At 41.3% G+C, this 22,188-nt stretch overlaps 2 protein-coding genes across 4 annotated transcripts in view; both read left to right on the top strand.

Annotated features, from left to right (window-relative positions):
- UTP4 (UTP4 small subunit processome component) overlaps nt 1-16,285 on the top strand; it is a 36,113-nt gene extending 19,828 nt beyond the window's left edge. For all 3 annotated transcript variants that reach the window (XM_007198187.2, XM_007198186.3, XM_007198188.2), the window contains 11 exons: nt 168-339; nt 451-542; nt 2,138-2,234; nt 3,330-3,394; nt 4,827-4,949; nt 7,499-7,655; nt 9,919-10,025; nt 11,046-11,141; nt 13,452-13,637; nt 15,120-15,230; nt 16,088-16,285. In XM_007198187.2, the coding sequence (XP_007198249.2) occupies nt 168-339; nt 451-542; nt 2,138-2,234; nt 3,330-3,394; nt 4,827-4,949; nt 7,499-7,655; nt 9,919-10,025; nt 11,046-11,141; nt 13,452-13,637; nt 15,120-15,230; nt 16,088-16,204 (1,323 nt within the window). In that variant the 3' untranslated portion in view covers nt 16,205-16,285. The remainder of the gene's footprint in view (nt 1-167; nt 340-450; nt 543-2,137; nt 2,235-3,329; nt 3,395-4,826; nt 4,950-7,498; nt 7,656-9,918; nt 10,026-11,045; nt 11,142-13,451; nt 13,638-15,119; nt 15,231-16,087) is intronic.
- On the top strand, nt 5,039-6,268 carry LOC130705759 (RNA-binding protein 7-like). Its single transcript, XM_057534711.1, has 2 exons — nt 5,039-5,272; nt 5,397-6,268. Exons 1-2 carry the CDS (start codon nt 5,106-5,108, stop codon nt 6,103-6,105), a joined length of 876 nt encoding a protein of 291 aa, XP_057390694.1. The 5' UTR covers nt 5,039-5,105; the 3' UTR covers nt 6,106-6,268.
- Nucleotides 16,286-22,188: the final 5,903 nt, after the last annotated feature.

Below are 22,188 nucleotides of genomic sequence, written 5' to 3'. Positions count from 1 at the left end.
CTGATGGAATTGTTAGCTTCTGGAGGAAAAAGACCCCTGCAACCTCCCTTCCAATTCTGGGCATAGGTTTTCCCCCTAAGCTGCCCAGACAGAAAACCTCGGGGAATATTTTTAAAACTGGGCCCTGTTTTGCTCAAATGTACCTCCCTAATGATTTACTTTCTCAGCAAGAAGACAGTTTCGTGGTGGGCACAGCCGAGGGGACAGTGTTCCATTTTCAGCTGGTCTCTGTGACTTCCAACAGCAGTGAGAAGCAGTGGGTGCGGACAAAGCCATTTCAGCATCACACTCACGACGTGCGAGCCGTGGCCCACAGCCCCATAGCACTGATATCTGGAGGTGGGTTTCAGTCTTGGCTGGGGCTGCTTCATTACTCTGCCCAGCTCTGGTTATTTTCATGTGGGACTTTTTCTAATTCCGATATTTTTTCTCCTCTCCCTCCCGCTCCAGGCACAGACACCCACTTAGTCATTCGTCCTCTCATGGAGAAGGTGGAGGTAAAGAATTATGATGCTGCTCTCCGAAAAATCACTTTTCCCCATGTAAGTATCATCCTTTAATGCCCACCACGCCCTCATCTCCCGGTCTGCCTGTCCCATAAGGCAGCACAGCTCACTCTTCTTGGGCAGATCTGTTGGCCTTCTGTAGTACCTTCTTCTTCTTTCTTCCTTCTCTTTCTAAGGCAAGCCTCTGGCAAAGATATTTACAGGGGCCAAGCGATATACAGCAGCATTCCTAGTTCAATTTCTGGGGAAATCATTCCCTTTTCCCAGCAGGTGTGGTTTATGGGGATTTTGTTTGTTTGTTTTTAATTTTTTAAAATAAATTTATTTATTTTATTTATTTTTGGCTGCATTGGGTCTTCGTTGCTGCGCACAGGCTTTCTCTAGTTGTGGCGAGCAGGGGCTACTCTTTGTTGCGGTGCACGGGCTTATCATTGTGGCGGCTTCTCTTGTCGCAGAGCACGGGCTCCAGGTGCGCGGGCTTCAGTAGTTGTGGCACGTGGGCTCAGTAGTTGTGGCTTATGGGCTCTAGAGCACAGGCTCAGTAGTTGTGGCGCATGGGCTTAGTTGCTCCGCGGCATGTGGAATCTTCCCGGACCAGGGCTCGAACCCGTGTCCCCTGCGTTGGCAGGCGGATTCTCAACCACGGTACCACCAGGGAAGCCCAAGGCTGGACTTTTTATTATTCTGGGTGAGAGCAGGAGAATCCAGGCTTCCAGTGTTCCTTCTAGGTAAATCAGTCATCTTTCCAGGCTAGAAACTCTTCTTCCCACTACCTGCTTCTACATTCCATTCAACCAGTAAACCTTACTGTGTCTACCTCCTCGTTCTCTCTTGAATCTAGCCATTTCTCTGTGTCTACACTGCCATTAGCCTAGTTTGGGTCAGTGTCTTTTCTCTGGATTTCTTTACAGTAGTTTGTTAACAATCTCCTTTTATTTAGATTTGTGTCATTCCAGCCTGTTCTCCATTGATCCGTTCAAAAAGCAACTTTGTTCATCCCTCCATGCTTAAATGCCTTTGTTGGTCCTTGTTGTCCTCAGCGTAAAGACCTAATTCCTTAGCATGGCTTATGAAACCTGTCTTGATCCAGAGAAGACAGCCTCTTCCCTCACCTCTGCTCTCACGCACTTGCAGTACCCCCACCCCCATCTGCACTCAGTCTGGCAGTTCTGAAAGACTCCTTTTTATTCCCTCTAACGCTGTCTTCCCTTTGAGCTATTTCCCGTGCCATCCCTCTGCTTGGAACGTCCTGCCCTACGTTCTTCGCCTGAGTACTCTTTACCAGTGAGCCTCATCTGGGCGCCTGTCTTTACTGCCATGAGGCCTTTCTACTTTTTTTCATTACGTACTGTGTTAGCCATGTTAAAATTCTTTGCACATTTAATGTAATTGCCTGTTTAATTTTATGTCAACCCTTTAAACTATAAGGTTGAGAGCAGTAGCTAGGTTTTTATTTACCACTATGTTTTTAGATCCTAGGACAGTACCTGGCGAATGGTAATACTTAGGAAATATTTATCAAGTAAATGGATTTTAACGGTAAAAAGTGTTCTGAGATGTTGCTGCTGTATCCAGTACTGAGGCAATAGATGACTCCGGCTTATTTATGTCTTTTTGATTCTTGGATACAGCGACGTCTCGTTTCCTGTGCAAAAAAGAAGCAGCTTCTCCTCTTCCAGTTTGCTCATCACTTGGAACTTTGGCGACTGGGATCCACAGTTGCAACAGGTAAGATGGGAGAAAGTTTTTTTTTTTTTTTAAATTTAATTTATTTATTTATTTCTATTAATGGCTGTGTTGGGTCTTCGTTTCTGTGTGAGGGCTTTCTCCAGTTGTGGCAAGCGGGGGCCACTCTTCATCGCGGTGCGTGGGCCTCTCACCATCGCAGCCTCTCTTGCTGCGGAGCACAGGCTCCAGACGCACAGGCTCAGCAATTGTGGCTCACGGGCCCATTGCTCCGTGGCATGTGGGATCTTCCCAGACCAGGGCTCGAACCTGTATCCCCTGCATTGGCAGGCAGACTCTCAACCACTGCGCCACCAGGGAAGCCCAGGAGAAAGTTTTTTTCCAATAAGAAAACTGGAGAAAGAAGCCAGAAATGGCAGTTGAAATTCTGCTTGTGGAAAAATGGAAGTAGATTTGTCTGTGTCCGTTTGAGCTTATGGTTTCCCACCCACTAGATAGAGCAGAGGAGTTCCTCAGAGTGTTAAAATTGTTAGCAGGACACTGAATCATCAGTGAAAAGTTTCCAGTTCGGTATGGTGCACTGCAGGATATAGTGGTGCTGAGGGTAGTGGAATCAAAGTTCTCCCTGGCTAGACTGGGATCAAAACAGGCTGTTGAAAAATGACACGTTTTAATGTGGGGTCGTGACGGGCCTGCAGGAAAAAGAAGGTTGTGCGGATCGTACCAGGGTGACAGCCTCATGGACTTAAGTATGACATACCTGTTTGGGTCCTGTTGTTTTATAGTAGGTTAGAGGCTTTTGCTTTAGGCTCCAAAATGAACAAATGAAGTTGAAGTCGAGGCCACACAAACTTCACTTCCATCCACCTGCATGCCTGGCTGTGGGGAGCGGCTTCAGAGAGATAGTGGTGTGCCCTAGGCTGTATCCAGGGCACCCAAGTAGAAGCTAAGGAAGTGCTCGCTGCTTTCCTCTTCGTATACATACCCCCAGAAAACTGTAAGCTTACTACGTCAGACATTTTTCTGATTTCCCAGTGGTAGAGATTTCTTTCTACCCAGGAATGACTTTTTAGAAGAAAAAATGTGTGAATAACCTTTCTTTGGGAAGAAAAATGTCAGGGATATTTCTTGTTCCAGGAAAGAATGGGGATACCCTTCCACTCTCTAAAAATGCAGATCACTTACTTCACCTCAAGACAAAGGTAAAGAAATTTAACTGTGTGTTCAGACTCTGAAATCCAGAACATTTTTCTCATTCTGAATTTTGAGGGTTTCTTAGTTGACACCATAAACTGTTTCAAATCTAAAATTATTTGAATGAAGTACTGTCAAAAGAGCTGGGTTTCCTATGATTGTAAGTCAGGCATTCAGAATTTATTGGATGAATGAATACAAGAAATTCGTTTTTCTTCTTTTGGTATTATTATGAAAATAACATGCATAGTTTTTAAAAATTCAAATAATGCGAAAGAGTATGCAATGAAAAATGAACCTCCTTCTTAACCCCCCACCCCCCGAGATGATCACTGCCAGTGGTTTCTTATATATTCTTTCAGAAAAAATTTTCACCCATGCGTGCATGTGTATACATCCTTTCTTTCTACAATGATGGGACTGTACTATACAAACAGCTTTGTGTCTTCCTTTTTAAAAATCTTTATTTTAATTGCACAAATATTTGTGAATACAATCTTACTATGAAGAATTCAAACAATATTGATAATTTATATCCTTGCCCAGCTCTTTAATACTAGTCCCCTCTCCTGCAATAATTACTGTTAATTGATTAGCTGTATACCCTTCTAGATCTTTTTCTGTGTGTGAGAATACGTATGTGTGTATATATACGTACTTACATACACTCAGATGTTTTTAGAGTTTTTATTTTATTTATTTATTTATTTTTATTTTGCTGTGTTGGGTCTTCGTTTCTATGCGAGGGCTTTCTCTAGTTGTGGCAAGCGGGGGCCACTCTTCATCGCGGTGCATGGGCCTTTCACTGTCGCGGCCTCTCTTGTTGTGAGGCACAGGCTCCAGATGCGCAGGCTCAGTAGTTGTGGCTCACGGGCCTAGTTGCTCCGCGGCATGTGGGATCTTCCCAGACCAGGGCTCAAACCCGTGTCCCCTGCATTGGCAGGCAGATTCTCAACCACTGCGCCACCAGGGAAGCCCTGAGTTTTTTGAATTACATAAATGTTACACTAAACTTTTCCAGTGTAACGCAAATTTTTTCACTTAATATCTCTTACAGGTCTTTAAAGCAGGTTGTCATGGACCAAAACGGAAAATCAGTCCCCAAGTCACTGGGCCTCCAAAGCTTCACTGCATTAAATGCCTCCCTGCTCAGGTTTCTAAAGTTAGGGTTTATTATGAAGCTACCCATGAAGTATGCGAAGGGCTGAGATAAACTCATAGGATTCAGAGACCTCTGTTCTGGGTTTTGGAAATCAAAGCCACACCACTTAGATGTTCTACCTTTGAAATAATCATAGTGACACATAGCATATGAGTGTCAGGATTATGTGTCGGTATTTGTGGATACATTCAGAGTGGCAGGAGCTTGAGGATTCATGCTATAGTGAACCTTGTATGAAGTTTTACTTGACTATTCATCCTGCTTCCTAACATTACCAGGGTCCTGAGAACATTATCTGCAGCTGTATCTCCCCATGTGGAAGTTGGATAGCCTATTCTACAGCTTCTCGGTTTTTTCTCTATCGTTTGAATTATGAACATGACAACATAAACCTCCAAAGGGTAAGTGATAACCCCAAGTCTGGTTGAATAAGAAGAAACCTTATAAGTGGGCGATTTTTGTGTGAAGTGGAAACATCCTGGATATGAATCCTTGTTCAGTGAAAAGCTATTTGGAGAAACCTGTTATAAAACAGTCTCCTATTGCCATTTAAAATTATGTTTTTGGGAGAGTGCGCAGTGGATGCGTCGGCGGCGACCCTTCGGTCTTTTTCGGGAGGGGGCGATGCTGAGATGGGGGCGGCGGCAGCCGAAGCGGATCGTACTCTCTTTGTGGGCAACCTTGAAACGAAAGTGACAGAGGAGCTCCTTTTCGAGCTTTTCCACCAGGTTAATTTCCACGCAGTGGGATAATGATGGATGTTGGTCGCCTTGTTAAAGTCATAAAGTGCTGTGAAATGTAAATTCAGTCGGTGATTGGGTTTCCGGTTCCTTATGGGCTCCCTCCCTCCAAGCTGGGCCAGTAATAAAAGTGAAAATTCCAAAAGATAAGGATGGTAAACCAAAGCAGTTTGCGTTTGTGAATTTCAAACATGAAGTATCTGTTCCTTATGCCATGAATCTGCTTAACGGAATCAAACTTTTTGGAAGGCCCATCAAAATTCAGTTTAGATCAGGAAGTAGCCATGCCTCACAGGAGGTCAGTTTGTCATATCCCCAGCATCATGTTGGAAGTTCAAGCCCTACTTCCACATCTCCTAGCAGGTACGAAAGGACAGTGGATAACATGACTCCATCAACACCGATAATTCAAAGATCTTTCTCTTCTTCAGAAAATCTTCAGAGACAAGCAGTGATGAACAATGTTTTGAGACAGATGTCATATGGAGGGAAATTTGGTTCTCCACATCTGGATCAGTCAGGATTTTCCCCATCAGTTCAGTCACATAATCACACTTTTAACCAGTCTTCAGCCTCCCAGTGGCGCCAAGATACACCATCATCACAGCGAAAAGTCAGACAGAATTGTCATCCCTATGTAGTGGATAGACATTATAGCCGTGAACAGCGTTACACTGACCATGGGTCCGACCATCATTACAGAGGAAGCAGAGATGATTTCTTCTATGAAGAGAGAAATCACGATGGCTGGAGCCATGACTATGATAACAGAAGAGACAGTGGTAGAGATGGAAAATGGCGCTCATCTCGACACTAACAAGTGTTAAAGGGATGTTTTCATAGGGTCATTCTAGGCCCTTTTTGTTAAGTTGTTTCTGGGAATGTTTTCTTAAACTCTATAGAGCAGCTTTACAAGTTGCCACATTTCTTTATAAAATTTTTAAAACCTAATTGCAGTCCAATACAGAAATGAGAATTGTGGTTCTAGTTTTATTACATTAATAACCTTTCACCTCAGGGTTTTAAGAAGAGGAAAGGGTTTTATGCTAAAGAAAGTGCCACAATTCCTAATCATTTTAGACAGTTGAGGAAGGGATGTATTATATGGATTAGTTGTATTATGAAGCAAATATTTTAATTATCTGTTATCTTTTTGTATTGCAAGAAATTTCTTGTTGGGGAATCAGATTTTGGTGTATATAATGGAAAACATTCAAGTTGATAGTCTGAAATGACTCAGTATTTTGTTACTAAATGAGAAAATGTAAATTCAGTGATTCATTTTACTAACATTTGAGAAAACCTTTTGGTCAAGTTTGGGGATAAATCATATTATTTAACTTAGAGAACTTAAGTGTAAGTTCTGTGACATGATCTTGAGTTTTACTGTAAGTGAGCGTACAAGTATACATTTACACATGCTGGTTCATTATAAAATTTTAGAATTTGCTCATTAAATCATGTTTGATGTATGACTGAAGTCACTCAGGAAGTTAAATATCTCTAAATGTATTTTTTTTTACAGTAAAAATACAGTGTTAATGTAAATCTTTTTCTGGAAGAACAAAAATGTAAATGCATAGTCAGATAAAATAGTAAAATGTTTTACTGAAAGTATTCTTTTTTGGGAAAAAAAGGTTCACGAAACCTTTAAGTGCTGCCTCTATCACTCAAATTTCTAAAATTTTAACATGTTCAAAGTGCAAGGGCACATTTTATGGAGATTGTACAGGGTTTTTTTGGTTTTGTTTGAACATTTGAAAGAATTTAGTCTAAAACACTTTGATTTAAAATTTTTAAAGTCTTGTTTAACAAAACTTTTATGTATCAATATGCCGTTTCCCTTTCATTGTAGAACTTGTTTATAAAAATTCATTCCTTGAAAAATTTGGATCCTTTTTAATATTAACCACAACATTTGTACTATGTTGCTTTTTAATATATTGAAAACAAAACAAAAAAAAAAAAATTATGTTTTTGGAGGATAGGGAAATGCCAGAAAGTGGCAGTAAAGGTTAGGCTTTTGAGGAGATGACAGGGGGGGTGGATAGGTTACAGTAGGCACGTCTGTGTTCCAGGCCCTTGGTTGATTGGCTTCCTTGGAGACAGGAAGCATTCATATGATTTAAGCCTGACTGTGATTATTTTTGATGGGCTCTGGGTCTAACTTCTCTCTCTCTCTCTGATTTTTTGTTACTGGTTCCCCCAAGGTTTCCAAAATGCCAGCGTTCCTTCGCTCTGCCCTTCAGATTTTGTTTTCTGAGGACTCAGCGAAGCTCTTTGTGGCATCAAATCAAGGGTCTCTGCATGTCATTCGGCTGCTGGAGGGAAGCTTCAAGCACCTGCATACTTTTCAGCCTCAGTCAGGTGAGAAGTTGGTAATTGGCCATGGGAGAGAGTTGTCAGTCTCGATGTTTCTTTTTTTCCATTTAAACCTCAGTTGTTGGGGGTTCACTAATGCTCTTCTCTGCCCTACAAAAATTACACTTTCATTCACATGTTTGCGATTTAAAGTAGAAGGAGATACCTGGCGAGTGAAAACGCTCAATGAAATCTGAAGTGTTGCTCACACCTACTCTTTTCTCACTGGGTTTTTGATTCCTTATTTGGGGCCAGAGAAGTTTCATCACTCTTCTTGGAGTTCTGTTAGCAGAGCAAGAAGAAAGTTAAATCATCTGTAATCCTGACACCCAGAAATAACTACCATTATTATTTTATATATTTCCAGTAGGTGCTGGTTATGTAGGTATTTTATGGACATGTTAATCTTTTTGGTTGTTTGTTTTTATAATAATGAGCTTATACATACAGTTTCATTACCTGTCCTAATGCTTATGACCACTTTTCCATATGTTTTTTTTTTTTATATAATGTGAGTTGTTTTGTTTTGTTTTGTTTTTTAAATTATTTATTTATTTATTTATTTATTTATTTATTTATTTTTGGCTGTGTTGGGTCTTCATTTCTGTGCGAGGGCTTTCTCTAGTTGTGGCAAGCGGGGGCCACTCTTCATCGCGGTGCATGGGCCTTTCACTGTCGCGGCCTCTCTTGTTGTGAGGCACAGGCTCCAGATGCGCAGGCTCAGTAGTTGTGGCTCACGGGCCTAGTTGCTCCGCGGCATGTGGGATCTTCCCAGACCAGGACTCGAACCCGTGTCCCCTGCATCGGCAGGCAGATTCTCAACCACTGCGCCACCAAGGAAGCCCTCCATATGTTTTGAGAACATGAGTATGCATGAATGAGTGACTGTGTATAGATAACTACTGATGAGTTAACTACTAAGGAATTAGTACCCAGTACTTCCCATGGGCCTTTTTCCTTCTCCCTTTTTCTGGCTTGTAGTGACTTCACTGTTATTTAGACTCCATCAGCCTGGAAAATCAACTTTTTAAAATCAACTTAAACTCTCACTGTTCATAAGCTGCCCCAGAAGCAAACAGGAAAAGAAACATACAAATTAGGAGTCAGATGAAGTAAACTGACAGTATTTATTGAGTACCTGTATATGGTTTTATTATAAAACTTATATTCTTTACCTTGCATTTAGCACTCCTTTAAATTTGGGCTCTGCATTATGTATATAACTTTATTTCTTCCTCCTATCTCATCTCACTTCCCCTTCTAGTCAGGCTGGTTTCTTCACAGCCCTCAAACCTATGTACTCCTGTCCTTGTCACTTAGGTCACGCTGTTCTCCATCCTTTTCTACCCACCTCGCTCATCCTTTAGCATCTGGTTTATGTCTAGTTATAAAGATTTTTCATTGTTTGGGGTTGTTACATGCAGCACTTACTTTGGCATATAGCATCACTGTCTGATTTTTATCCCACATGGGTCTTCATGATGCCAGATTGGTTTAAAATTCTTTAATGACAAAGATGGCTCATATGTGCCCATGCTCCCTTAGTGCTAAATATACAGCTAGTAAATTAAAGATATGCCTCGGGACTTCCCTGGTGGTGCAGTGGTTAAGAATCCACCTGCCAATGCAGGGGACACAGGTTCGATCCCTGGTCCAGGAAGATCCCACATGCCGCAGAGCAACTAAGCCCGTGCACCACAACTACTGAGCCTGCACTCTAGAGCCTGCAAGCCACAACTACTGAAGCCCGCTCACCTAGAGCCCGTGCTCTGCAACAAGAGAAGCCACCGCAATGAGAAGCCCGCGCACCACAACGAAGAGTAGCCCCTGCTCACCACAACTAGAGAAAGCCCGTGCACAGCAACCAAGACCCAACACAGCCAAAAAAAAAAAAAAAAAGTTATGCCTCAAGCCTATTTGCTGTTTGTAACTTTGTATTAAAAATCATCTGATAGGAAAGGAGTTTGAAACAATTAAGGTATAGATTTTGGTGGTAGCTCTTACCCTGATTCTCCATTCTCATGGTAGTTCTGAGCAGGTGCTGCCTTCTGGTTTATCTCTCTGGCTCCTCTTTCCATGAAGGATGGCTAATTAAATTAAAATAGTAGACAGTGTAGCATCTAGAACTTATCTGCAAAACTATCTAGAAATTGTCCTATGAGTAATTTAAAACCGAGGCTCTTGCTGGCTTTCGCCATCATTTTTAGGTCAGGGCTGGCTGACTGTGGACACTGAATTCAGAGGCTTAACTACTGTTTTGTCCTCACAGGGACAGTGGAGTCCATGTGTCTTTTGGCAGTCAGTCCAGATGGAAATTGGCTAGCTGCATCAGGTACCAGTGCTGGAGTCCATGTGTACAACGTGAAACAACTAAAGGTGAGCATGAGGTTTCGTAGCAGAAAACAGGAGGAAGTTAGCTCTGCAGTTTTAAGACTTAAGGCACATTGATATGACCCGGAAAATTGCTGGACTTTTTTTTAACCAAAAATTTTTCCTGTTTTACTTGTTTGGAACCCAAAAGCTATAATCTAACGTTAAAATCAGTCAATGGGAACAGTGAAACCACTCATGCACAGAAATTTGAAATTAAGGATTTATGAGTAATGAATCTACATCCAGATTATGTCTGTATTTTGAGGAGGAAAATTCTGATTTACCCAGATGAATAGATGCAGATAGTAACAATTTCCTTTAATAGCTTGCCTTGTAATCTCAAGGTATTTTAAAATTAAACAGAAATAGGAATAGCAGGAAAACATTTTTCACTAATTAGTGATGATATTGCCATTCACAGATTGAATCACTAATGTTCCCTTACAAGTTGTCATCGTCATCTAAAAGTCAAATAAGAACTACGAAAAACTTACAATAAGCATTAAAAGTTTAGAGAACGATATCAAACTGCAGCATTTAATGGGTTTGCCTGTTACTGCATGACTTAATCTTTACTGCACTGTGGCAAAAGCCTGTACTGCTCTTTGAGCCTTGCCTGGCATTTAAAGGTGGTCCTGTGTACTAGTGCACATGCCTTGTGATTGGACATAAATTTCCATGCCTAGGCATTTATTTCTTTTAAATCCAGTGTAGAGCTTTAGATTCCCTGTTCAATGACATGTTTATGAGCAATTCATACAAATGTAGAGACAGCAGGGAAAGCTTTTTTCTGAGGTTCTCTGTGAATGCTGTTAGTTTTGTTGACAGTTAAACTTGCATTTTTTAAAAAATGCAATTAAAGTTTATTGTTTGGGGAAATGCCTGACGTTTACGGAACTTCCATAGAATAGAACTTTTTGAGTTCCAAGGAGCATTATTTTAAAACTACTGACCTAGACCATCCAGTCTTTCCTGAGGGAAGGAATCCTATTTTAGTTTTCTGTTTCTGTTATTTGTTCCCAGCTTCACTGCACAGTGCCTGCTTACAATTTCCCTGTGACTGCTCTGGCCATCGCCCCCAATACCAACAACCTTGTCATTGCTCATTCTGACCAGCAGGTAAGAGATCCCAGTGCTTTCTAATTCCGTCCAAATGGATAGTAACTTGGAAGCTGAGATAACGACAATTTTGGAGGAGCTTTTCTTTGATAGTACTGGACAATATAAAGGTAGTTTTCTCTTCTGTGTAGTAAAGCTTCCATGTATGGCCTGGGCACATCATAGGCCAGTAACATTCATTGGCTTGATGGGGCACAATGGAATGGTGAAATACTGAGATTCTAGAATAAAGAGGTATGAGAAGGAGGAAGAATTTTCAAGGGCTCGTTTTACTGATTGTTTTTAGGCTAGAGATGAAATGGACTCAGGTGTTAGAGTGGATATGGGAGAACAATAAAATTTCAGAAAGGAAGTGTAAACAAACTATCCTCTTTAAAATCGCATCAAAAAAATAAAGTACTTAGGAATACGACTCACCAAGGCTTATATGCTGAGAACTATAAGACATTAATAAAGGAAATTGCAGACGATTCAAAGAAATGGAAAGCTATCCCCTGCTCTTGGATTGGAAGAATTAATATTGTTAAAATGGCCATACTACCCAAAGCAATCTATAGATTTAATGTGATCCCTATCAAATTACCTGTGACATTTTTCACAGAACTAGAACAAATAATCCTAAAATTTATATGGAATCATAAAAGACCCAGAATCGGGGCTTCCCTGGTGGTGCAGTGGTTGAGAATCTGCCTGCCAGTGCAGGGGACACGGGTTCGATCCCTGGTCCGGGAAGATCCCACATGCTGCAGAGCAACTAAGCCCGTGTGCCACAACTGCTGAGCCTGCGTGCCACAACTACTGAAGCCTGCTCGTTTAGAGCCCGTGCTCCGCAATGAGAAGCCCCCGCAATGAGAAGCCTGCGCACTGCAACGAAGAGTAGCCCCCGCTCGCCGCAACTAGAGAAAGCCTGTGCGCAGCAGCAAAGACCCAACACAGCCAACAATAACTAAAATAAATAAATTTATTTTTAAAAAATAAATAAAAATAAATAAAAATTAAAAAAATAAAAGACCCAGAATTGCCAAAGCAAGCCTGAGGAAAAAGAACAAAGCAGGAGGCATAACCCTCCCAGACTTCAGACAATACTACAAAGCTACAGTAATCAAAACAGCATGGTATTGGCACAAAAACAGACATATGGATCAATGGAACAGACTAGAGAGCCCAGAAATAAACCTACACACCTATGGTCAGTTAATCTTCAACAAAGGAGGCAAGAATATACAATGGGCAAAATTAGTTCTTTGTCTGCCACTTTTCCAAACCAAGTTGTAAGGAGAATATAATTGTAAGAAGATCTTTAATCTGAGCTACAGAATATATTATGTATGAACTTGTCAATACTTATATATCCTCATCTGTAAAATGGGCTTGATAATACCTTCCTCACCGAGCTATTGGAAAGATTAAATGTGATCCAAGAAGCACATTTAAATAGACCACTAGGCAGATGATGCTTGCTACTTTGATTAGCAGTTTTTACACTCACACATGCACACACATACATGTTATATCCAGAAAATGAAATCTCTCATTTAAGTTCTTCTGTCATTAAAACTAGCGAGAAATTTTTTGGTACCTGTTTAATTAACAGAGATTGAGTTAATAATACACAGTGCGGCTAGGGAAACAGCACTTCATATATTGCATAAATTAGTATGACCGCTTTAGAGGACATTTTGGAGATATCTAAAAAAAAACTTAAATCCACATAATCTTTGATTCAGAAGTTCCAATTCTAGAAGTTCTTCCCATAGGTATATGCTTTTAGTTGTGCAAAAAGACATTGATTCAGAGATAATCATTATAGCTTTATGTGTAGTAGCCAAAGATTGCAAATACCTGAATGCTCATTAAGCAGACTAGGTAAATAAATCCTGGTACATCCAAGAAGTGAGTAGATTATTACATGTTCTTCAAAAGGGGCATGAGTGATGTGTGTATACATTGATATGGGTCAGTCTCCATGGTATAATGCTAATGAAAAATGCAACATACAGAATAATGTGTACTGTATGCATAAAATATCTCTGAAAAGATATAAACGAGAAACAGGCTGCTTTTGTCTTGGGGAAAAGGGATATTACGATTGCAGGTGGTTTTTCTCTATAAACCTTTCTGTGCTGTTTGAATTGTTTATTCTGTAATTTGCCTTAAAATTTTTTTATTTAAAAAAAAAGTAGTGAAAATGCATATGGCTGAATATGATACAGTCAAGGTTTGTATAGATTATTTTCTGGTTCAGGCTGATCCTTCTTTGGTCTTTCTGGGTACCTGCCTGCACTTGCTCTGTGTCATATCCTTCCTCAGGTATTTGAGTACAGCATTCCAGACAAACAGTATACACAATGGAGCCGGACCATCCAGAAGCAGGGGTTTCATCATCTTTGGCTCCAAAGGGATACTCCCATCACACATATCAGTTTTCATCCCAAGAGACCAATGCACATCCTTCTCCATGATGCGTACATGTTCTGCATCATCGACAAGTCGTTGGTGAGTTCTTCACCACTACCACCTGTGCTCTCGCTGGTTCTACTTTACTTAGGAATCTTTCCATTCTAAAAGCAAAGGAGGACAATAAATTACAGGAAGGAGAATCAGAATAAAGGTTGCTAGTACATTCTTTGTAGGAGAGGAGCTTTTGTTTTGCAGATTTCCCCATTTTCCTACCCAGTCTCATGAGGCTCCCAGGGAAGGGGCAGCCCCTTGTGTACTAGTTTTTGCTGATTTGACTATTTCTCTGCTTTGCCTCTCAGCACATAAACTTAAGGAGGAAAGAGATTAGGTCCGTATTCGGAAAGTGACCATAATCAGGGAATACCATTGGTTTGGCTGAATCACTTCCGCCTTTGCACCCTGGGATGACTGACATGATTTCATTAAAGGAGATACAGGCTGGGGTTTTGACCACTTGTGCCCCTTGGCTGAATATACTGAAACACTATCTGCAGGCTTGAGGGGTTGGTCTTAGTGTTTTGAAAAATGACCAGTTAGGAAAATTCCATTCTTCAAGGCTGTGATTTAGGTGGGATGTGAGCATTCTTTTCCATTCTAGAGTCCAGCCTCTGCCAGCTGCAGTTTTGATTCACCCCAAATTTCGTGTTTTTTTCTTGGCAGGCAGTTTCTTTCCTAGGAGCAGTGTGAGCTGTGGCCATGCCTATAATGCACTTTGGGCTTAGATTACAGCCAATACAGTGTTTTGGTGTATCTGTGAAGGTGGGCGTAGGAGGAACACAGGGAAAGCAGCAGATGGCTCTAAAGGAGGTGTGCATGGTGATGTGTCACTGGAACTCATCTCATGGGCCCTCCGTCCTCTGGGTGTGGGAAGCAGGGCTGCCTGACAAGTGCCTTCTGTGAGATGAGTGATACAGGAAGGGCCCCTCCCATTCGTTTGCCTCTTTATAACTCAGCCTAGATCAGCCCATATTTTTCCCCAAGTGTTGGTGATAAGTCCATCACTTCCTCATGCAGGGCAGAGCTATTTCCCAAGGAAGTCAGAGATAAAATATCACTTGCTTGGCTAGAGGCCGTCTCTCGAGGTGTCAGTGACATCAGTGGGGCTGGTTTGTGTTGCATTTTTGCCTGCGGAGAAGTTCAGCCACTTGGCCAGTCTATGACCTGGTTGGGGGAGAGTCTAGAAAGCAGAGCCTTCATGGACTGAGCTCCTACACATGCCAGTTTGTTTGTGTCTCACAAAGTGTTACTGACGAGATTGGCCAGAAGCCCCGGCTGGGCCCTTCAATCTTGCTGGCGTAGAGTACCAAGCTCTCTTTGCCACATACCCCCACCACGTACAGCAGAGCCGCAGGAGTGGCTCCAGCTTTCTTCCTGAAGTAAGAAGAGTCAGGGAGGTAGTAAGTGTATAACATGACAGTTAGAAGATTGTGTTCCCCCCAAAAATCACTATTGTTCTTTGTTCTGTAGAGACCCAATAAAAAAAATAATGATTTAAACAACACATTTTTGTCTTTTTAGCCTCTTCCAAATGACAAAACCTTACTCTACAATCCACTGCCTCCCACAAATGAATCAGATATCATCAGGAGGCGCACAGCTCATGCCTTTAAAATTTCTAAGAAATATAAGGTAATACATTTTGTGTTACGTTCTGGGTGGTTGGTTCCTTGTGATATTATCAAAATGTAATAAGTCCCACAATAGACAAGAGTGCCTTCATTTTACATGCGGAGAACCTGGTTTTGGGAAACCAGCGAGCTTTCTGAGACTGTCTGTCCCTTAGGTTTGTAGTTCATTGTTCTCACCTCAGTAGATTAGAGGCAGGCACATCATCCTGCACCAAAATGAAATACGTGGGTAGTGAGAAATGATGGTGGGGCTCAGTTGGGGTCTTCGTGTTAAAGCTGGCTTTTAAATTTGACTTCCAGTGGAGAATGTTCCACAAGATAAATTTCGAGCAAATGGAAGTCATTGAATTTATTAGATGTTCCTTTCTGGGCTTGGCTTTTCACTGTACTAGAACAGATATCCATCGAGCTTATGATACTACAGCTATTTGTGCCAACTCACAAGTTCCATATTCATGCTTCTCAGATCAGAGTTCCTTGGGCACCCTGGAACATTTTCTTGGGGGGGGGGTGTTGTAAATTATTCAAGTAAGATTAACTTCTTGATGCATTTGTAACTTGCCATTTGTCAAGAATTTAGGCTCCAAACCCCTCTGTTAACATTGATTCCGAAGAAATTAGAGAATCGCAGATTTTCCATACAGAGAAACATGAAAAATCTTGCTGAAATCTTAAATGATGGAATTCAGTTTTAAAAGCTCCCAACTTTTCCAGTCTTTTAAGTCCTATGGCAGGAAGGATTGTCAGAGATTTATACCCCTCCAGCCTGAACGAGTCTAACCTTTTAGCTCTAGTTAGTCTATTCAGGACTAGCCCCGGAACCTAACTCCTGGTGTAATCATTACCATCTCTTTACAGCCTCTACTCTTCATGGATCTTTTGGATGAAAGAACACTAGTGGCAGTAGAACGGCCTCTGGATGACATCATTGCTCAGCTGCCACCACCCATCAAAAAGAAGAAATTTGGGACCTAAAACAGGGCACTGTCTTGTGTTCTTTCTTGAATTGTCTAACCTGTTTTCACAAATCATGATAATAAAACAAAGTTATTCTTAGGACTAGTCATTATGAATGTTATTTTCTAAAATGCTGGACAGGAATTTCCCTTCATTGACTGAAACCGAACAGAAACTCCAAGGTATATTGTAGTTGAGATAGTGTTCCAATTAGCTACAAAGTCATCCAACTTGTTTAGGTCCTGTTTGTTCTTTAGACCATACTCTCAGGGGAAAAAGGCAATAGTTACCTTCTATTCCCTAACACATGCTTGAGGCTTCAGAGAGCTGATGACCTTCATTGTCTGCCAGCCTCCAGCCTGCAGCCTGTGCAAAGTCATGGGGACTTGCCTCAAGTTGCCTTTGAGGACAGGGAAACTATGCTTGCTTATTCAAGATAGCCTAACTACTGACAGCGATAATCAGCCTTATGTTTCAAGAAAGAATATTAACTGTAGTGCTCCATCTGAAAAGTAGATGCCCTTGGCCTTTGGTAGAGCTAATAATTTTATTTGAAAGGAAAAATCAGGTTTTGGGATATCAGCCCCAGTAACCATCTTTTTATGTTCTATGCCAGTTCTAAAGGTTAAGGAAATATTGGGCATTTTCTTATGGAGTGGGAGTGGAGGTGGGGACCAGACAGCCTGCTATATATTTCACCATTGCTGTTCTCTTCTGCTTGCTTTGACATTGTTATTCCTGTGGGTGTTATCAACTGACTAGTTTTAATGTGATCTTTTAAATTAGAAAGTGAAGAACTAAGTTAACCTGAACTAAGCAGATAGATTTCTTTCCCATCTCAGTGAATGTATTCTGTTGCATGCCTGTGGAAACCCAGTATGTGCGGTTTTTTGTTTGTTTCGGGGGTGAAGGGCTGTAGTATAGACAGAAATATGAGGGCTCTGATGACATCATGGGTAAATTGCTGATGAAAAACATTTTTGCTGAGATGAACCCCACCCTCCAGTTTGGAAAGGGAAAAAAAAATGTGAGAATTTAAAGTAGGTGTGTAGGAGGAGAATTATAAGAGAGAGAAACAGAGCCCAATAATTTATAATATGAAGGACAGCCTATTTCAGGTTTGCTAAGAGAGAACAGAGACAGCAAGGTTTATAATGGTTGCCACTTCTCTACCCCACCTGTTTATGTTTTTAACAGCGATAAGAGTAATTTAAACAAATAGCTGCAACTTTTTAGGTCATTTGTGTAAAATACCTTTCCTCTTGCTTGAATAAATTTTCTTAGACATATTCTCCCAGTCTGCATTAGACTGCACTATTACAAACAGTAATAGTCTATTACGAATAGACTGGACTGGAAGATCCTGCCCTTTCTAAGAAATGTTTTAGGTCTTCTTTTGTGTGATTGAAACCAAAGTTCAAGTCACTGATCTACAGTGAATATGACCAGAGGGAGGCTAGGATGCCTTAAATATTAACTCACTTGCTTTTCCCTGACTGTAGAGCTATAAATTCAGAGATTCTTTATTAACTGGAATATAGTTTAAGACTTGATTTACTTAACTTTAAACATATTCTGAAACCTTGTGGATTGTGTTGGGTGTAATTCTGACGGAGAGGGCTCACAGATCATCTGAGTGAAGAAGTAAAACTGTCTGAAAGTAGAAAGCATTCCTTTGCAACATTTCCAGCCAGTGATTTGGACTTCCATAAATGGTATGGGAAGTAAAAGCTTTGGGCCTTGAAATTCTTCCTAAGTAGAGAACTTTGAATACAAATGAAATAGAAACTGATTGGGGCAAGTTAGAGAAACTGGGGGAAGGGGAAGGCAAAGCAGTATAAGTAAGAGGACACTTCGGTGCATGTGTTTTAGGGTGATTTTACTTTAGGGATTTGTGTAACCTAGGCGCATTATGTTTCTTTTTCAGGCATTTTGCAGACTGCTGCTCATACTCGAATTTTACAGAAAAATTTTGATCTGAGACCAACTTGAGAAAGGTCATGTTTGCTAACCTGACTCAAATGCTTTAAAAATTCACTTTTCTCATATAGTAGCTAGTAATCGGATCTTTGAATGGATAATGCAACCTTTACCGGGGAGATTACAGCAAATTAGACTGAGAGAAACTAAAATCTTGGAATATTGGAAGAAAGTTAGAGATCGTCTAGTTTGGAGGGTTTTAAAGCTTTTTTTTTTAAGCATCGAAACTTTCTTCAAATGGAACTTTGTTCTGAACGGAAACATATGATACAGATAAAAGAAGAGCTCTTCAGTTTGTTGGGGGTGGGAGTGGGGGAGGGAAGCACAAAGGTTGCTGAAAGAAAACTGTGTGGCCCTTGGCCTCATTTTTATACTCATGGAAATGGAGACCAAGAGGAGAAGAAAGGGATTTTTCCCATTGTCACACAATGGTTCATTAGAAGCCCAGGTGGCATTCTTATAATTATTCCCCCACAGTCTCTTGGCTGTAGGGACCTAGTAAATATGATTAGCAGGCATGGTATGCAAAGGATCTTCCGTTCCACAGGCTGCAGAGAAGATGTTCAAGCGTTTCTTGCTCTGGATGAGCACTCGATTTAGCTCTAAGGGTGAGTTCTGTGGGCAGTCTTATGTGTAAACCATATAGGGTATTGTAATGAACAACCTAGTGTGTTATCTGCTAGTGCTCACGTGGGGGTATTTCTCTAGGGTTAATTCCTGGGAGTGGAATTGCTAACTCATACTGTGTTCATTTTCTTTCACTTTTAGTTGTCCTTTGGAGTTGGCTGTATGTCCATCAGCAGGGTTTGAAAGCACTCATTTCCTTATACTTTGCCATTGTAGTGATAGTCTTTAGTTTTAGCCCATCTAATGGGTGAAAAATTATATTTTACTTTGCATTTCCCTGTTTACTAATGAGATTGCTCACTTTTTTATGTGTTTTGGCTATTTGGCTAATTGTGTAAATTACATATGCATGACCTCTTCTTTTTCTCCTAATGTGTTATCTTTTTCTATCATATCTCAAGGCATTTTATGATGTAGATCAGTACTGTCCAATAAATTCTCTATGGTGGTGGAAATGTTCTGTATCTGTGCTGTACAATAGACACTTCTGGCTCTTGAGCACTTGAAATGTGGCTAGTGTGACAAAGGAACTGAATTTTAAATTTTATTGAATTTTTAAAATTAATTTAGTTTTGGCTGTGTTGGGTCTTTGTTGCTGCACGTGGGCTTTCTCTAGTTGCGGCGAGCGGGGGCAGCTCTTTGTTGCGGTGCATGGGCTTCTCATTGCAGTGGCTTCTCTTGTTGTGGAGCACGGGCTCTAGGCACACGGGCTGCAGTAGTTGTGGCTCGTGGGTTCTAGAGTGCAGGCTCAGTAGTTGTGGCGCACGGGTTTAGTTGCTCCATGGCATGTGGGATCTTCCCAGACCAGGGCTCGAACCCGTGTCCCCTACATTGGCAGGCGGATTCTTAACTACTTCGCCACCAGGGAAGCCCTAAATTTTATTTAATTTTAATCTGGGAATTCCCTGGTGGTCCAGTGGTTAGAACTCTCTGCTCACACTGCCAAGGGCCCGGTTTCAATCCCTGGTTGGGGAACTAAAATCCCATAAGCTGTGTGGCACAGCCAAAAAAAAATTTTTTTTTAAATTTTAATTTAAATAGCCATGTGTGGCTAGTGGATTTCTTAGTGGACAGCACAGATCTAGATTTTTTTTTTTAATATTTATTTATTTATTTGGTTGTGCCAGGTCTTATTTGCGGCTCCCCGGCTCCTTAGTTGCAGCTCACCAGCTCCTTAGTCGTGGCATGTGAACTCTTAGTTGCGGCATGCATGTGGGATCTAGTTCCGTGACCAGGGATCGAACCTGGGCCCCCTGCTTGGAATTGGAAGCTTGGAATCTTATCCACTACGCCACCAGGGAAGTACCCAAATCTAGATATCGAGGCTTAGCTTTGTGTCAGTCCTTTGTTTTTAGAACTTAATACTCACTTAACATACATTTATTGAGTGCCTGCTAAGATGATCTCAGCCCTCAAGAACTTCACAGCCTAGCTGGGGAGAGAAACAAGCCGATCAACATTAGAGATGAGCACAGAGAAGGGGCACCTAACCGGTGGGTTGAAGGTAGGAGATAGTCCTTGAGAATTGGGTAGTAATTAGCAACGTGGAAAGGAGAAGAAAAGAGGCCTTCCTGCAGCATTCTCAGTGCAAAGGTCTGAAGCGAGAGCATAGCCTCTCCAAGGGTTCACCAGTAGTTCCATGTGTCTGAAACACAGCACAGATCAGAAATGGAGGAAAATGAGGCTGAAGGGCAGGCCGTAGTACTGGGTGCACCTGGGAGGGTGACTAAGAATCAGGGGAGGTTCCTAGAAAAGGTAAGTGTAGAGTGGTTTCCACAGAGGAAAGCTAAGTAGCTTAGATAAGTAGATTTGGATAAAGAGCCCTTAAGTCAATGTATAGTGAGAAATAAGGCCAGGTAGGAGTGGGCCTTGAAGTCTGTGGTTAAGAATTATCACTCAGTAGAAGATATAGTTATGAACCACTCAGATTCAAAGGAATGGCACAGTAAAAATGCCCATTTGTGTAAGTAAGGGACAGAAGAGACTGGGAGTTAGGGAGGCAAAAAACAGGCTGTTGTGTAGGTTCTTGGGGGTTTGTGTTAGTTTGCTAGGGCTGCCATAACAGTATCACAGACTGGGTAGCTTAAACAACAGAAATTCATTTTCTCACAATTCTGGAGGCTAGAAGTCTGAGATCAAGATATTAACAGGGTCAGTTTCTTCTAAGGCCCCCTTCCTTGGCTTGTAGATGACCCTTTTCTCCCTGAGTCTTCACATGGTCTTCCCTATGTGTGTGTCTGTGTCCTAATCTCTGCGCCAACAGTTATATTGGATTAGGGCCCACCCTAATGACCTCATTTTAATTTAATTACCTCTTTAAAGACCCTATCTCCAAACACAGTCACATTCTGAGGTACTGTGGGTCTGGACTTCAACCTGTATATTTTGAGGGGACACAGTTCAGCCCATAACAGAGTCTGTGGAAGGGCTTCAGGAGTTTTGTGAGCCCCCAAGTTTGAATGCTGAGTTTTACACAAATGTGCATTTGTCTGAGGTGGGTCCACAGTAGGCAGCTGATTCCCAGAGGGGTCCGTGATCCCTCCCCAGTTGGCTGTTTGCATTAACTTACTCAGGAGGAAGTTAAAGATGTCAGACGAAGGCCTGGAAATGACATAGGCATCAATAAACACAAACTGGTGTTCAATGGTATATGAAGAATGAGAGTTTATGCTGACTAGAAGACTACAAGTGTTATTGTGAGGCACTGGAAATTCTGTTAGAACTGGTATGGGAGGAAAGTGGATTTTTATTTTTGGACCTTATTTGAATTTCATGGGAAATTATGTAATTTCCATGACTGTCAATAAAAAACACCAGTGATTTTCCATAACTAAGTGAATTCAATGAAACTAACCTTCTTCTTGTTATATCCTTGTTAATATTTTCCTAAAAAGAAAGTCACAGAGCAACAAAACTGTCACCAGCTGCTTCTCATTAGGAATGTGGTTAGCAGATGTGGGTTTTCATAGTTATAACGCATTGAGATAGTTAATCCATTTTTGTGGGTTTCAGATGGATAGTGATTTATCTTGGCAGGATGAATTTTAAAATGCGCTTGCATCAGCTAAAGGATATATGCACCTTTTCCTCTTTCACTTCATGTTTGTGCTGGAGAGAAAAATACGTTTTAGGATATTTCTCCTGGAAGGCAAAGTAGTACTGTTGAAAGGGACAATTGATCTCACTGTCCTCTAATGGGGGAAGAGAATGCATGGGTACTTTTTCAGAGTTGGATGTTGGATTGGTTATCTTACAAGTTTATTTCTCCCTTTGGCCTCTTCTTTAGTAGTAATTGAGCAGCTCTTTTGTTCCTCTGGCATCAGGCCGCCTTTGTGGTATGACCTTCAGGCTTGCTAAGGGCTGCAGTTTTGCCTGGGGCCCTCTTTCCTTATGAA

Source organism: Balaenoptera acutorostrata, chromosome 19 (assembly GCF_949987535.1).
Source record: "Balaenoptera acutorostrata chromosome 19, mBalAcu1.1, whole genome shotgun sequence".
NCBI lineage: Eukaryota > Metazoa > Chordata > Mammalia > Artiodactyla > Balaenopteridae > Balaenoptera > Balaenoptera acutorostrata.
The sequence above is the reverse complement of the archived record's forward strand: the minus strand, read 5'-3'. Positions and strand labels throughout refer to the sequence as shown.